Genomic DNA, 16,373 nt, shown 5'->3' with positions numbered 1-16,373 from the left:
TTTCTAAAACATGGAGCTCTGCTTCTTGAGATGGGGAAAAAGGATCCAATGACTCTGAATACAGGGAATCCTTCTGGGTGATAAACTTCATCCTCGGTATAAAACCAGGAATAACACTACAAAAAAGTAAATACTCGGGTCTTCAGGGAGAGTGTCCTGCACCGGGCTCACAGCAGCTGATTCCTATGTCATCAATTTAACACATGTGCTTTTTCTTTGTCTCTAGCCTCCTCCAATAGAGGTAATAAGGTGGCTGGATTCTAATGTACACATTTTTCATTGTTAGATTTGTACATAAACACACAAAACAAATTCATATTTTGAACCTTTCATTAGACAAACACTTAGCTATATATTTGCTGTGCAGAATGTCGGACTATTAAAAATTAAATATTCAACCAAAATAATATCTGTAACTTTGTCTAATAGCAACTTTCCATAAAGTTACAGCTCTGATACATCGGAGTGAACCCTTCATTACTGGGTCCAGCTTGCATAAATATAACAATGGCTTGTTTTCTATCATGCTGTTTGTGTAAGAACTCCAGTTTAATGTTTCAAAAAGACAATTTTTTCCTGGCAATATTATAATAAATGATAAGAATACCCTGCAGTCATGCAGAGATGTCCATAAATCCTAAATATTCTTCTGATTATACCCACTGCACTTACAAGGAAAAGGGGCACATCATTTCACAATCCACACATTCTGCTTTGGATTTCAAAAATAAAAATACATAAAAACAAAAGGACCAACAATATGTATGACGGACCAGAAAGCACTTGGCCATCAAAAACTATAAACCAACTGGCTGCAGGCAGCAGCTATCCTAACAGGGTGTGTGGACTTGATGTGAAGGGTCTGTTATATTTACATTTTATTTATTATTACTCTCACATTATGGACCGCATATCAAGTTATTATCAGACTTTAAGATTTCATTTCTGTAGAAAAACTTCCTTATATATCCCACCCATCTTGGCTTTGTTAAACATTATTGCAGCTGTATTCAAATTAACAACCTCATCTTAATCTTTTTTTCCTTATACTCAATAAATGTAAAATTACAAAATTGTTATCTTAATCTAAACTAATTCCATTTTTACCAATTTCCCCATTAACCTGGATTTCATTTCCAACCAAAGGTTGTCTAAACCAGTTTCAATATATCTATATTTATTAATAAAATTGTTAAACTCATATTAGAAATTAATACTCATATGATAATTTCAATATCACACACTAATATATATGCACAGATAAATGTCCTTAAAGGGGGACATATTACTTAATTTTACTCAATTTCTCTCTCTTTTTTTTTTTTAATGCACTATCCAGTTTCCACTATCCCAGGATATTAAATTTGTGTAAGACACGGTTAATTTGTAACCTTCATTTTACCATATTTGGAAAACAGATTCAAAAATAATTGTGATCACATTGTTTATCATTAGATTCGTTAACCCGGCACATTTTGTTATAAATGTTTTGTCTAAAAAACTGAAATTGGCATGGTGTCCTCCCAGCTTATCACCAAACTCTCATGCCAGCTACATTCTTCCAGGAGAGCACAAAAGAGGGGGCCACATCTGCGTACATGACACAAGCGATAGAACTAAAGGTTCCAGCATTCACAAACATACACAAGTATATCTCTAAAATTGCTTACATTATTCCCATTTGTACACAACATATGCATATCATTCTCTCACTTTCTTTTAACGCTTTTTAATACTTCCTTGCTTAAATTTCTGCTTTCTTTATTTTGTTCTGATATCCTTTGCATCCAATGTATTGTAATACCATACTTCCCATACTGTACCTTCTATGATCAGACGGGCAGCCATAGTGCTAATCCCATCTTCCCTCTCTGACAACATATAAAGGATTCTGTTTAAACTCTCATTACTGTTTCTTGACTTTACTAGTTGTAGTGCCTGACCCCAAATTCATCCCACAACTTAACATCAAAAAGTCCCTTTCTGTCTAGTGTTAATGTCACTCTTGATCCATCCTGCTCACATAAATAGCCGTTTCTCTAGCTGTATACTCTGCATGATTCTTTGTCCCTGTGGACTTTGGTGGTAACCCAGTTACCCTTTGTGGATCCCTGTCCACTTTAACCATTAATCTAGGGACTCAGTATAGGCGGAACCGCACCTTTGGTTCATATATAGCGCTCCTCTTGCGCTGGGCATTTTTGAGGGTCTCTTACCCATCATTCCCTTACTTAATTTAATGCCCATAATGACTGGCCAGTCTTCTCTACGTGTGCCTATACCCTCTTGCCTCTAAACTACTTTATCTAGCAGATGTCCTACATATACCTGTGAACAGCACTATTCTTCCCTTTCTCTATAACACTCTGATGGACAGTAGACAGTGACAACATAACATATAACCACTAATCAATACAGTTCGATTAAGGGGAGTAAAATAGGTACCCTTTGTCCCGAAAATGCCTTACCGATCAAGGAAGTCTGATAACTCAAATGTAAGCAAAAGGCTTACCTCAGCCGGCTGATTATCAGAAATTCCCGGATCGTCTCAAGCTCCTCGTTTCGGATACTCAGGGTCACCTGATAACCCCTGCTGGGCTGGCTTCGCCACCTGAAATGGATATTTTGATGATAGGCAACTCCTATCCTCATATTGATTAGTGGTTCCAAATTAATAATAACTACTGCAGTAGGGAACAGACACAAAAGATACGCTCAGCATCTTTCCAAATAGCCGTTCTCCTTTATTATGACGCATGTGAAGGTTTTTATACACGTGATTACGTAGATATCACATTAATATTACAATTGTACGTTTATGGTAACAAGGGGCGTTACATAGGCAGGCTTATTCTAATCAGAACTCGAAAGAATGCAAAACATGTACTGAAAACATTATTAGTGCCGTGTGCACAGTGAGGGCATTGTGCAATACATATAAAATAGAATACAATTATGTACAGAACCTACAAATTTCCATTACAGTATATATTACTGATAATGATCAAAAATGGTGTATAAGAGGTAGTACTACATTTGGTGTTTAGTGTACTGCCACATTTTATTAGTACACATCATATGGCTCACTTTAAAACAGGAAGAGGTATACAATACAGCAGCAACGGCTTTCAGATATTTCATTGTAAATGTGTGTTCTGTTTTTTCTCAATTTACTTGGAATTCATTATTAACAATTATCTTGCATTATTCTTTCTGCAGCTCTTATATGAGGCAGGGATCTCCTTTGTGGGAATTATGTTAGGCTGGTCTGCTTTAGCTTGCCTGATTTTTCTCAACTGTCTGATCAACTGGCCAAAGGAGTCTATCCCATCACCCGAAGAAACAGCTTATAAGTAAGTGTGTATTAATCAGCCCACAGTGGATATTTGAAATCATGGTACCTAGCCATAAGTTAAAATGTACTTCAGAAGAAAACAGAAATAAGGCCTCAAGCTTCAGAAGTTTTAAAGAGACTATTTGAGATTAATATTTAGTGCATTCATAAAGTATTCTGGCCCCCTTCTCAATTTATGTTTCAGCCTGATACTGCAGTTGTTTCAATTCATTTTTTTTCTCATTAATCTACACTCCTGTGTTGTCTTGGCTGTGTGCTTAAGATTTTCGTCATGTTGGAAGGTGACCCTTCACCTCTCTTACTAAGGCCCTTCTCCCTGATTTACCCTCAGTTTGGCCAAGTGACCAGCTCTTTGAAGAGTCCTGGTTGTGCCAAAGTCTTCTTCTGTAAGCAGCAGAAAATGTTTGTAGCCTTGTAGACCTATGCCTTGCAATAATCCTGTCTCTGAGGCTCTGCAGGCAGTTCCTTTGACCTCTTGACTTTTGATCTGATAGAGTATACATTGTCAACTGTGAGGCCTTTTTATAGAAAGATGTGTGCCTTTCCATATTTTGTCCAATCAATTTAATTTACCAAAGTTGGACTCAGATGAAGGTGTAGAAACATCTCAACAATGATCAAGAGAAAGGGAAGCACCTGAACTAAATTTTAAATGTTGTTGCAAAGTGTCGGAATACTAAGGTCAATCTGATCATTTTTTTTTTTTATAAATTTACATTTCTAAAATGTCACTTTGTCATTGTGGGGTACTGAATGTAGATTCATGAGAAAAAAATTATAATTTAAACAACTGAAGTATCAGGCTGCAACATAACAAAGATGAAAACACTCACAAAAGTGAATACACGCCTCACATGTTTGTAAATATTTTATTATATCTTTTCATGTGACAACACTGACAAAATTACACTTTGCTGCAATGTAAAGTAGTGAGTATACAGCTTGTATAACAGTGTAAATGTGCTCTCCCCTCAAAATAACTCACACAGCCATTAATGTCTAAACCTCTGGCAACAAAAGTGAGTACACCCCTAAGTGAAAATGTCCAAATTGGGCACAAAATGTCAATATATTGTATGCCCACCATTATTTTCCAGCACTGCCTTAACCCTTTGGGCATGAAGTTCACCAGAGCTTCACAGGTTGCCACTGGAGTCCTCTTCCACTCCTCCATGATGACATTACGGAGCTGATGGATGTTAGAGACCTTGCGCTCCTCCACCTTCCGTTTTGAGGCTGTCCCGTAGATGCTCAATTAGGTTTAGGCCTAGAGACATGCTTGGCCAGTCCATCACTTTTACCCTCAACTTCCTTAGCAAAGCAGTGGTCATCTTGGAGGTGTGTTTGGGGTCGTTATGTTCGAATACTGCCCTGTGGCTCAGTTTCTGAAGGGAGGGGATCGGGATCATGCTCTACTTTGGGATGTCACAGTTCATGTTGGCATTCATGGTTCCCTCCATGAACTATATCTCCCCAGTGCCGGAAGCACTCGTGCAGCCCCAGACCATGACACTCCCACCACCATGTTTGACTGTAGGCAAGACATGCTTGTCTTTGTACTCCTCACCTGGCTGCCACCACACACGCTTGACATTATCTGAACCTAATAAGTTTATCTTGTGCCACGTACACACGATCAGACTATCCAGCAGACTTGGTCCGGCGGACCAGAGTCTGCTGGACAATCCGCCCATGTGTGGGCTCCGGCGGACTATTTATTTCCAAAAGTCCAGCGGACTTAGAAACAAGTTTTGACTCAAAATTGTCCCCCGGACTCGGCAGGCCAGCAGACAATCCGCCCGTCTGTGTGCTAGTCCGCCGGACTTTTGAAATGAACGGACTTGCCCACACACAGAGTAAAGTCTGTTCATTTTGAACGTGGCTCCAGTTAGACGGGACTAGCGAAGGAAGTCAATGTCGCCGCCTCGATCGCCGCGATTGACACGTCGCTAACCCCGTTACCTGGTATGGACTTAAAGGGGAAGCCTTATGCAGAAAAAACAGCGCGGGGGTCCCCCCAAAGTCTATATCAGACCCTTATCAGAGCATGCAGCCCAGCCAGTCAGGAAAGGGGGTGGGGGCGAGCAAGCGACCCACCCCCCCTCCTGAGCCATACCAGGCCCTGCAGCCCCCCTCCCAAAGCACCTTGTCCCCATGTTGATGAGGACAAGGGCCTCTTCCCGACAACCCTGGTCATTGGTTGTTGGGGTCTACGGGCTGGGGGCTTATCGGAATCCGGGAGCCCCCTTTAATAAGGGGGCCCCCAGATATCATCCCCCCACTCTATGTGAATGAGTATGGGGTACAATGTAGCCCTACCCATTCACCTGGTGAAAAAAGTGTAAATAAAATACAACACAGGCTTTCTTCATTGCCGCTGCCGTCCGGGGGTCTTCTTCTGGCTTCGGGGTCTTGTCCCACTCTTCGGGGGTCTTGTCCCCCTCTTCGGTTCTTCTTGTCTTCAGCAAACTGATTGTGTGCTTTCTTGTGCATTATCTTTATAAGAGGCTTCCTTCTGGGAGGACAGCCATGCAGACCAATGGGATAGAAGTCAGCAGGCATTTTACGTTGTGTATATATAATACATTCAAAACCAGACAAGCAATTAATTTGAAGTAAAATATTTTATTGAATAAATATTTTGGCCGTGGCTGTTTTTATTGGTTTAATACATTTTCTAAAAGATTTACAAATAATTTTATTATCACATTACTTAAAAGCATAGATAAATAAACCCAGCCACTACGGCTCAGGCTCAATAATAATCTCTCTTCTGACTAATCAAATTCAACAAACGCAACAAACTTACCCCATCCGACAGGAAGTATGATAAACCTACTGCCTGTCACCTAACCCCAGCCCGCAGCTTTTTCTATGCAAGTCTGGAAATCAGTGTTTAAAATATCAAGCCCAATATGTCATAAATGAATACCATCCTCACGGTATAAACCACAATGACCACCCTCCAATTCTAAGTGCCGAAAACTAAACCCAAAAGGATGCTTTAAAAATGTATTAATAGATCTATTTACCCGCTTTTGAACTTTGAAAGAATCAATCCATCAAAGTTGAGGAATAATTTCAGAAAATACAATTCTTAAATGAGGAAAAGCCAAGCTAATGAGATTGTTTGTTGGAATTCAAAAACCAAATCTAAAGTCTTCATCTGACCTATGTCATTACCCCCTAAATGAATAAGTAGAATATTAGGCTGTGGCCAACAGTCAAACAATCTATAAAACTCAGACTGTAAGTCATTCTATCTCATACCTCTCCAGCCATTCCAGTATACTTTAAAAGAAGAATCAAGACTCAAATTAGAAGAATAAGATCTTGCTGATGCTCTCTTCTGAGCCCAATACACAAAGAAGGGGCCAAGCAACATTCAAGCGACCTGTTCGAAAATTAAACCAAAGAGTTAGGACAGATATACAACTTGTAAGAATCAGATCTCCATCTATCCAATTTCTTCCCATGAAAACCAAGTTTGGTAGCTAAAAGAATGAGAAGTTAAGCGAATATGATTCAAATGTATAATCCAAACAGCTGTGAAAAACACTGTTAAAGTTAATGATTATCTAGTTAATGGAGAACCATCAACATGAACAAACATATTATCATTAAAATCAGGTCTTACTAGCAAATATTATCTTAAAAGCCATATAGGACAAATGTCATGGAAAGGACACCAATTTTAATAAATCCAATGTCCCTTGCCATAGACATCAGACTTACTGTAAAAATCCTCAATTGGTTATTCTCAATAATTACATTATGAATTTTCATCAGAGATGGCTTACTTTTTGCAGCAGAGACAACCTCCAGTATGCATAAAGCCCCAAAGAAAAGGAAAGAAAAAAATGATTTAAAAAGAAGATCTTCATAAACAAACTTTGCAGAAACAGAACACAAACCGCTCAATAGATCAATATCATTTGTCTCTGCGAAGCGTAGATTTCTTATACCTTTTTAATGCTTGCTTGACAGAAAAGAAACTCAATGTGGCAATAAATTTAGCTTTAGAAAATGAAACACCAGCTAACATTTTATTCAGATGAGGCATGCATATTGTTTATCTATTAAAGGACTAAGAAATAATAGTACAACTTATTCAAAAGAAAATTGTACAAAATTATTAGTTTGTAAAAAAGACGTCCATAACTTCCAAGAGGAAATATAACTCAACCAAGTAGATTTAGCCAACGAGTGTTGAATATGGTTGAAAATTATATTAGATCCCAAAAATGACATAGGCATGGAACACTTTGAAGATCCACTTCCGGGATCAGATAATACAAACTATCCATCTGGAATCGAGAAAGTGAGTCTGCCAAACAGTTTTCTCTACCAGGAATACATTTAGCTTTAATCCAAACATTTAATGACAGACATTTAAATTCCAAATACCTTAACAATTTATTAACTTGTGGCAATTTGGATGAAAGGCAATTAATAGCATAAACCATCTCTTTATTGTCAGTACTGACAAGTAATCTCGTGCTCTGAAAAGAATGTCCCCATAATTCTATCACCACAATGATTGGGAGTAATTCTAGCAACACTACGTTCTTTCAAAAACCTTACTACTTCCGGTTCTGGTGCCGCATGAGCTAGCTGCACCTTTGCCTAGCTCCCGCTGCAGAGCCCCACAAACCGGCATCGAAAACCTGCTTCAGCGGCCCCCATACCCCTTACTCGGCTCAGGGTGTCTCCTGACGATCCCGCCGCTGCTATGGATCATTTTGTTGAAAAAATGGGAGTCCACTCGTACACGGCCACGGCGGCACCTCCGGACCGGCCGCAAATCGAGCCCCCGGCTTCGGCCTGCTCTGCTCCAGCTCCCCAGGCCTCTCTGGAGGAGAATCCAGACGCAGCCATGGAGGTGAGCGGGGTCGCCTCCCCTACATCCCTAGCGTCCATTGCTTCATCCCCACTCCCTGGGCATATATTCTCAACTCCCCCAGCCCAGACTGGGGACTTTCAGTCACCCTCCCAAGGGGAAGATGGACATACTAGCCGCATTGCCTATGCGGTCACGGCCCTGCTATCCCCCATGATTGCAGCATCTGTGGAGAAAGCCATACATGCTGGGATGAAACAAATTAAGGCTCAACTAACAGAGCATACAACCAGGCTAAATGAATTAGAACACCGCATCTCTGAGGTGGAAGACAAATTAGATCAATCCCAAGCTGCAGAGCAATCACAGGAAAAAACGAACCAATATATTATCAAAAAATTGGATGGTTTGGAGAACAGATCCAGACATTCCAACCTGTGGTTCGTAGGTGTTCCTGAGACGCTCCCCACAGCCAATCTGAACGACTTCTGCGCTAAACGCATTCCAGAAGCCATGGGTCTCACGGGACCCTTCACGGTGGAACGGGCCCACCGTATAGGATCATTTAATGCGGACCGCAAGTCCCCCCGCCCTATCATTGCCAAATATCTGAACTATGCAGACAAAGCCCTCATTCTTCAAAAATTCCAGCAATCACCTTCCCTACAAATTGATCGCGTCAAAATATTGATCTTCGCGGACTATTCCATCGAAGTATCCAAAAAACGCAAAACCTTCCAACCAATTTGCTCGGAACTTTTTAAACTACAAATTAAATTCTCTCTGGCATTCCCTGCTGTACTTCGACTTAAATCCCCAAAAGGGGAACAACTCTAGTTTCAGGACCACCTCAGAAGCGGAAGCATTCCTGCGGTCTCTTCGGTTGGACTCGACTCCAGCCACGCCTTCCAAATCTACCTCCACCATCCGCTCTCTGGATCAGAGGAGCCATAGGAAGGACTCCCCCAAACGCTTTCGGGCCTCGGCTCTGGATCATCGCCACCGCAACACTCTACGCTGAAGTTTCTCCTACCACGTTGTTCTTGACTTCCAAGTTTTCTCAGGTCATATGGCAAGTTTGGTGTAGTGGCTGCTCACTCTCATACCTTTTTTATTTTTTCATTTTTCATCTTCTACCTTTCTCCTGGCCTATAACCTCCCAGCACTGGGAGCTACTCCATGCCAAGTACGAATGACCTGGGACCCCGGGCGCAGCACGCGTCCCGCTTATGCCCAATTTTGTTCTGTTACTTGAATTTACGGTCCTGTTTTCAGGTTTCCATATATCTTCTTTTTTTTATGCTCTATGTTGATTTTTGATTTTATGTTCAACCTTAATCTTGTTTCTAGTTTATGACATGTCCTTACATGACTCCACTGTGTATTAACTCCTTGCACTCCAATCGGCCATCGCGCCATATCACTTGCGCGGTCCTCGGACATCCTCGGGGCTGCACTTAATTACACCTCCCGCTTTTGGGGCCCTGCTCGGGGAGCCCCTTACACAGTGAACTCATGCAGTAAAAAGTGAAGTGCATGAGATTGTTTATTTGGTTATTTATTCTTCCATTATCACACACCCCCCATCCCTTCTCCCTCCTGCACCCTCCTCCCCACACCCCTCTGGTATTTTGGGTTCATCTCCCCTTCTAACAAGAGTCCCTGGACAAGGTACTATCTACCATGCCTCCACCGAGCTACGCCTATGCCGCCCTTATTATCATGCCCATTTAGGCTACATATCTTATTGTCCATATCCACTTCCTCCCACACTCTTAGGGTAGTCTCCTGGGACGTCAAGGGTCTTTGCTCTCCCCACAAGAGAGTGAAGATCCTTCGTCACCTTAAAGACTTAAAGCAGACATTGCCCTGCTACAGGAGTCTCATCTCCAAGCTCCTGACTTTCAACGCATGCAAAAGATGTGGGTGGGAACGGTGCTCGGAGCTGAATCGGTGGGAAGAAAAGCTGGTGTCCTCCTCCTGATTCATAAGAACCTTCCCTGTACGGTTCTCTCCATGCTTTCAGATAGCAAGGGACGTTTCTTCATGGCAAAGCTAAAGATGAAGGAAATCTTGATCGCTAACATTTATGCCCCTAATAACCCCACAGTTCTACAGCGAGCTTTCGACCTGGTTGCTCAATTTTGCGCACTTGCCCCACCTAGTCAGGGGGGTTTTAATGACGTCATGCATCCCTCGGTAGACAGGTCCTCCCCTGAACATCCCTCATCAGGCCTTAGCGCATCCCCTCCTACCCTATTCGCCTCCACCATGGACTCTCTGCACATGACGGACCTATGGCGTCTATCTCATCCTGTAGACAGAGACTTCACTTTCTACTCAAACTTCTTTGGTTCCGATGGTATCATGCACATGGTCTCGGACTCATAAATCCACGACATAGCTATTTCCGACTATGCTCCAATAGGGATTTCCCTAGACAGGCTAGACCTCCCTCCACACCCCAACCTCTGGCACTTCCCTTCTTTCCTTGATAATAATTCCGACTTTCTAAAGTACATGGACCAGGCCTGGGCAGATTACTCCTCTACAAATGCCCTACATGCGGCTGACCCTAACCTCTTTTGGGATGCTGGGAAGGCTTACCTCAGGGGGCGTATTATCTGTTATGCTACCTCATTTAAACGCAATGCACTCAGACACTACAAATCTGCTAGCGCCAGACTGCATGCTGCCCAACGGCAGCTCTCATCCTCAGATTTTCCTCTACATCGTGATGAGTGGGTGGCAGCCAAGTCAGCCTTCGATACCTGGGCTGATACCCTTGAAATCACTAAAAAGGCGCACTTGGACGCCACCCTCCATAAATTTGGTAACAAATCTGGGAAACTCCTTTCCAGATTATGCAAGGGGGGTCACCGACCAACCCACATTACTTCCCTATGTGATCACACGGGACGCTCCCATTCCACCCCTCTAGCCATAAGTGAGACCATGCTGCGGTATTACACGAACCTATACGCCCCAGACCCCATCGCACAGGAGAAAGCACGCTCCTTTCTGGAAAAATTGACACTCTCCACTATTTCGTCAGACCAACTAGATTCCCACAATGCACCCATCACTCTTCCTGAAATAGAAACCACCATCCGCAACTTCCACCCCTCTAAGGCTCCTGACCCCGACGGTTTCACCAGCAAATTTTATAAAAATCTCATCCACATTACGGCTCCCACGCTTCACTCAGTGTACTCCAGTATTTGGGGGGGGGGGCTCTTATCTTCCATCTGGGAACCAGGCAGTTATTAAACTTCTTTCTAAAAAAGGCAAGGATCCACTACAGCCAGGGTCGTACAGGCCCATCTCTTTACTCAACCTAGATGTGAAAATCCTATCCAAGATAGTAGCATCAAGACTCGCTACCATTCTCCCACACCTCATCCACCCGGCCCAATCTGGATTTGTCAAAGGCCGCACGGCCACTTTGAACATCCGTAAAGTTCTCCTGGCCCTTGAAACGGCTAGATAAAACCCCAATGGTACATATGCCATCATTACTTTGGACGCGGAAAAAGCCTTCGATAACGTTAGCTTCGACTGGCTCTCCATGTCTCTCTCCAAAATGGGATTCTCAGGCCCTTTTTACCATCTCATCAATTCGATGTATACATCCCCCACAGCCAAATTGGTCACGGCAGGCCTCCTTTCACAAAATTTTTGCCTACACAAAGGGACCAGACAGGGCTGCCCATTATCGCCCTTCCTCTTTAACATCGCTCTGGAACCACTTTCTAGGTACTTGTCTCACATAGCCCCCTCTACACGGTATTAAAATAGGCGATAAGGAACTTCGCACATCCCTTTTCGCAGACGATGTCCTTATTTTTTCATCCAACCCTTCTGCTGACATACCCACCATTAAACTTATTTTTGATGAGTTTAGACTCTGCTCTGGGCTCCGTATAAATTACTCAAAAAGCGAGATCTTACCTATTGGCACTCATACCACCCCCTCATGGACTAGCCACTCCATATTTACTGTAGCTCCCTTCTATATTACCTACCTGGGAATTAAAATTGGAAAATTACCATTTTCACTGTACCATTTGAATTATCCTCCCCTCTTGGCCAAGATATCTCAGGAACTGATAAACTGGATGGATCTCACCCTCTCGCTCCTGGGAAGGTGCCACCTTGTAAAGATGGTCAGCTTTGCCAGATTATTATACCCTATGCAAACTCTTCCACTGTTACTAAAGCACAAAGATATTACTTCATTAAATTCTTCTATCTCCAAATTTTTATGCCACGGCAAACGACCCCGCATTGCATACAAAAAACTGCACCTCCCCAGGGGCAACGGGGGTATTAGTCTACCAAATATCTGCTTATATAACCTAGCTTGTTTACTCAGAACCAGCTTAGATTGGATCACTCACTCATCTAGGTATTCTAGCTATGAACTGGAATCTGCCATGGCTCATCCCTACTCCCTGACTGCCCTTTTACACAGTCGATGGAAATCTGTCCCCCACCAATAAAACCTTGTTTTCAGAGATACGGCAATAGAGTGGAGGGAATCCAGGAAACTGGCAAAGCTTCCTCCCTATATTTCTCTACATTTACCGATACACGGAAATCCCTGCTTCCTCCCAGGACTTCACTGTAAATTCTTCTCGGACTGGCATGCACGGGGCCTTTCGCTGTTCTCATCCTTATGTGACCCGGATACGGGTAAACCATTACCCTTTCAAATACTGGTGGACTCCTTTGCGATCCCCCCATCACACATCTTGTACTACCAGCAATGCATCAGCTTTCTTACACAAACCTGCAAAGAGGACTCTCTAAGATTTCAACCTAGTTTCCTAGACCAGTTGATCCAGGACGACTGCTTCAAAATCTCTCCTGCAACGATCATCACCTCCCGCATCTTCAACTTCCATTGCAAACTGGACTTCAGCCTTTCCGGGTCCCGACCTAGTCCACAAAATTCTGCTTGGGCTCCGTAAGGTACTGCGCCTAACCCCCAATGAAACTTGGAGGGAAACACAGTTGAAGATTGCCCACCGGGCCTATATCCCTTTTCTTTCTCCCAAAACTAATCGAGACGGAGCGTCTTGCCGCCTTTGCCAACAACCGAAGCCACCCCTCTCACACCGCCTATGGTCTTGCCCAACCATATCTACCTTCTGGGACCAGGTCTTGGCTTTTATTTTTGATGTCAAGCTGAAATTACCTAAGGAACCTTTGCTCTTAATTTTTGGTTATTGGGACCCCCTATTGCTGTCGTGGAATTACCCCTCCCAAAGGGATCTCCTCACCTCGCGCCTCTATGGACTGGATTCTGCTGTGCCTCCTTTTGGCCCAACGTCTTATACTCCAACACTGGCTATCTCCACTTGGCCCTCCTGTCAAACAACTCCACAAGGAACTTCTTACTCTTTTGTACAAAGAAAGGCTTCTGACAGACTTCTCCCATGTCAAACGAAAATCAGCATTCTTCTCTAGGTGGCAACTGTTCATCACATCGACTCTGTCACCAACTGATCAATATGCATTGGAACACTTTTCTTTTACATACGACAGGTCGTACACCCTTTGATATTAATATCCGACGTCCTCCCTAGGCTCGGTCCTCTTGAAGCTCTTTTCCGGGACTCACTCTATGGACATTACCAACGAACCCTTCTCAGCGTAATGCTCTATACCTCATCCATCCCCTTCCCCCCTCCTTCCTCCTCTCCCGCCCCCCTCCCCCCGTTCTATCCCTTTCCTTATTTTCTTTTCTTAGTTCAAAGACCTTACTTAATAATTCTTGGCTAGGCTTTAGATCTTTTTTGAGCCTGTTTATAGCACCTGCTACTGTTAGGGGTCAAGACAGACACCGATCCATCCAGTCTGGTCCATGCTGTACCTTATTATCCCTGTCTTTGCTGTTATTGAACATTTTTTTTTTTTTATATCACGGTATCTCATGAAAATGCATTGGATCTGTATTTTTCTTTTATATGTGCCTTTGTATTGATCTATTGCCCAATAAAAATTATTGGAAAAAAATAAAGATAAAAACCCTTACACAGTCCATTTTGAAGGCTAGCATCAAACACACCAGTGTGTCATCCAAATAGCGGAAAAACTGACAGATCCAGCCACATCAGTGAAAAGAGAAAAAGTCTCACTGAAATAAAGTCAAATTGACAAATGACTTTACCATTAAAATGTTGTAAAAATTTCAACGAGATCAATATATCCGCTTTAATTACTCCAGACAAGTGCACATGAGATCAAGGATTTTTTAACCCTGAAATAACAGAATAAAGATGTCTAGAAAAAATTCTATCAATCAGAAAAATTCTAGTCGCAAAGGCTAACATCCCAAGCAGAGACTGCATTTCTTTTAAAGTTATTTTTTTTACATCTAATAAATGTAATCAATAACTGACAAATGTTATCTAATTTATCTAAAGTCTAAATTCCATATTTAAAGATTCAGCTGTCACACCCAACAATTCTAAACAAGCAACAGGACCAACAGTCTTTTCTTCAGCTAAAGGAATATTAAAATACCTACCAATACTAAAATAAAATTATAATTGCAGTCTTTTCTGAATCATGTTTACCCAAAAATAAAAAATCATCCAAATAATGTATTATTAAATCCGAACCACATACAGTCCCATTCCAAAAAGGTTGAAAATGCCTTGAAATAATAACAAGCCAAAGAGCACCCCATGGGTAGACATTTATCAACATAATATTCCCCTTGAAAATAAATACCCAATGAACAAAAGGAATCGGGGTGTATCGGAAGAAGTCTTAAAGCAGATTTAACATCCGCTTTAGCCAATAATGCTCCCTCACCTAACAAACGAAGATGTGAAATTTCAGATGCAAAAGATACATAAGTAACTGAAGACAAAGACGGATCAATTTAATCATTTAAAGAATCACCGTAAGGATATGACAAATGATGGATTAGCCGAAATTAATGGGGTTCTTTTTTAGGGATAATCCCCAAAGGAGAAATTCTCAAATTAGAAAAAGGAGGCTGCGAAAAAGGGCATGCCATTCTCCCCTCCCTTTCTTTTAACAATTTTTCCCTAACAACAGAAGCTAATGCAGCAAAAGAAGGTAAATTAGCCACCTTACAACCAACTCCATTAAATTTAGGAAGCTGAAAACCGTGTGAAAAACCCTCAATTAATAGCAATGCTTGCTGCCGATCAGGGTAAATTAGTAGCCAAGGCAACATGTTTTCCATGTTCACTGGCGATCTGGCTTTTACCCGTAAAGTCTCTAGGTTGTTGTTGAGAATGTTGACGATAATTTATGAAAACATTTTGCTACAGGGTGAGCACCAGAGCAAAATGCACATTCGTGCTTGTACCTACAGGAATGAAGCCATTCACACTGGCTATCATTATACGTGAAACAAATCCCCTTTTTATAAGGTGGAGTAGAGTAAACACTAAATGAAACATTGATTGGATGAGGTGGAACAGGTCGAGGAGGGAGGAATAAATTCAACCAAAGTCCCATGTCCTTTACACCCCATTGTAAAGTAGAATGAATACTCAATTTATGTCTGAATGCTTCATCATACATAAACCAGGAATATCCACTGAAGTTACGATAAGCTTCCAGAACAATGCCCATATGTTGGAAAAGTACTGGACTCTTATCTGGAAACTTCTCGCAAATAATGCTAGGAAAAATTGGCAATAGGCTTTTTACGATCATCCTATCATCTTCTTATCCAGTAAGAAGGTAGTCTTTTGAAGACGGTAATAAAGTTAACAACTCAATGTATTCACCACTCCAAAACTTTTCTTTGACACCCTTGGGCAAATGAAAACCCAATGGTGAAAGTATACAAGGCATCACTTCTTTACCATATAATTCAGACCTGTTGGAAGAAGCATTTGTAAATTAAACAGTAGAATTAGAACAATTAAATAAACTGTGATCCACACCCTTAACAACCACATTAGCAGCATTGATTTGATGTGAAGGTTGTTGAGGATTATCAATAGCAGCCCATACAGACACTGCAGGATCAGAAATATCATTACTATGATAAGGGACTCAGGCGCTACCCGTACTAAGTATAGCTGTAGACAGATATATCCTTACTAGGTAAGATAATCTATATTGCCACTTTGGTATTAATATTACATAGGTAAGAGAGAGAGCTTAACCACATGTAAGTGGTAA

At 41.8% G+C, this 16,373-nt stretch overlaps 1 protein-coding gene across 7 annotated transcripts in view; it reads left to right on the top strand.

Annotated features, from left to right (window-relative positions):
• SLC43A1 (solute carrier family 43 member 1) overlaps nt 1–16,373 on the top strand; it is a 740,549-nt gene that overhangs the window by 345,286 nt on the left and 378,890 nt on the right. For all 7 annotated transcript variants that reach the window (XM_077493198.1, XM_077493195.1, XM_077493197.1 and 4 more), the window contains exon 7: nt 3,220–3,353. In XM_077493198.1, the coding sequence (XP_077349324.1) occupies nt 3,220–3,353 (134 nt within the window). The remainder of the gene's footprint in view (nt 1–3,219; nt 3,354–16,373) is intronic.

This window comes from Lithobates pipiens, unplaced genomic scaffold, assembly GCF_037356315.1.
Source record: "Lithobates pipiens isolate NorthernLeopardFrog02 unplaced genomic scaffold, aLitPip1_a1.2 Scaffold_19, whole genome shotgun sequence".
Taxonomy (NCBI): Eukaryota; Metazoa; Chordata; class Amphibia; order Anura; family Ranidae; genus Lithobates; species Lithobates pipiens.
The sequence above is the reverse complement of the archived record's forward strand: the minus strand, read 5'-3'. Positions and strand labels throughout refer to the sequence as shown.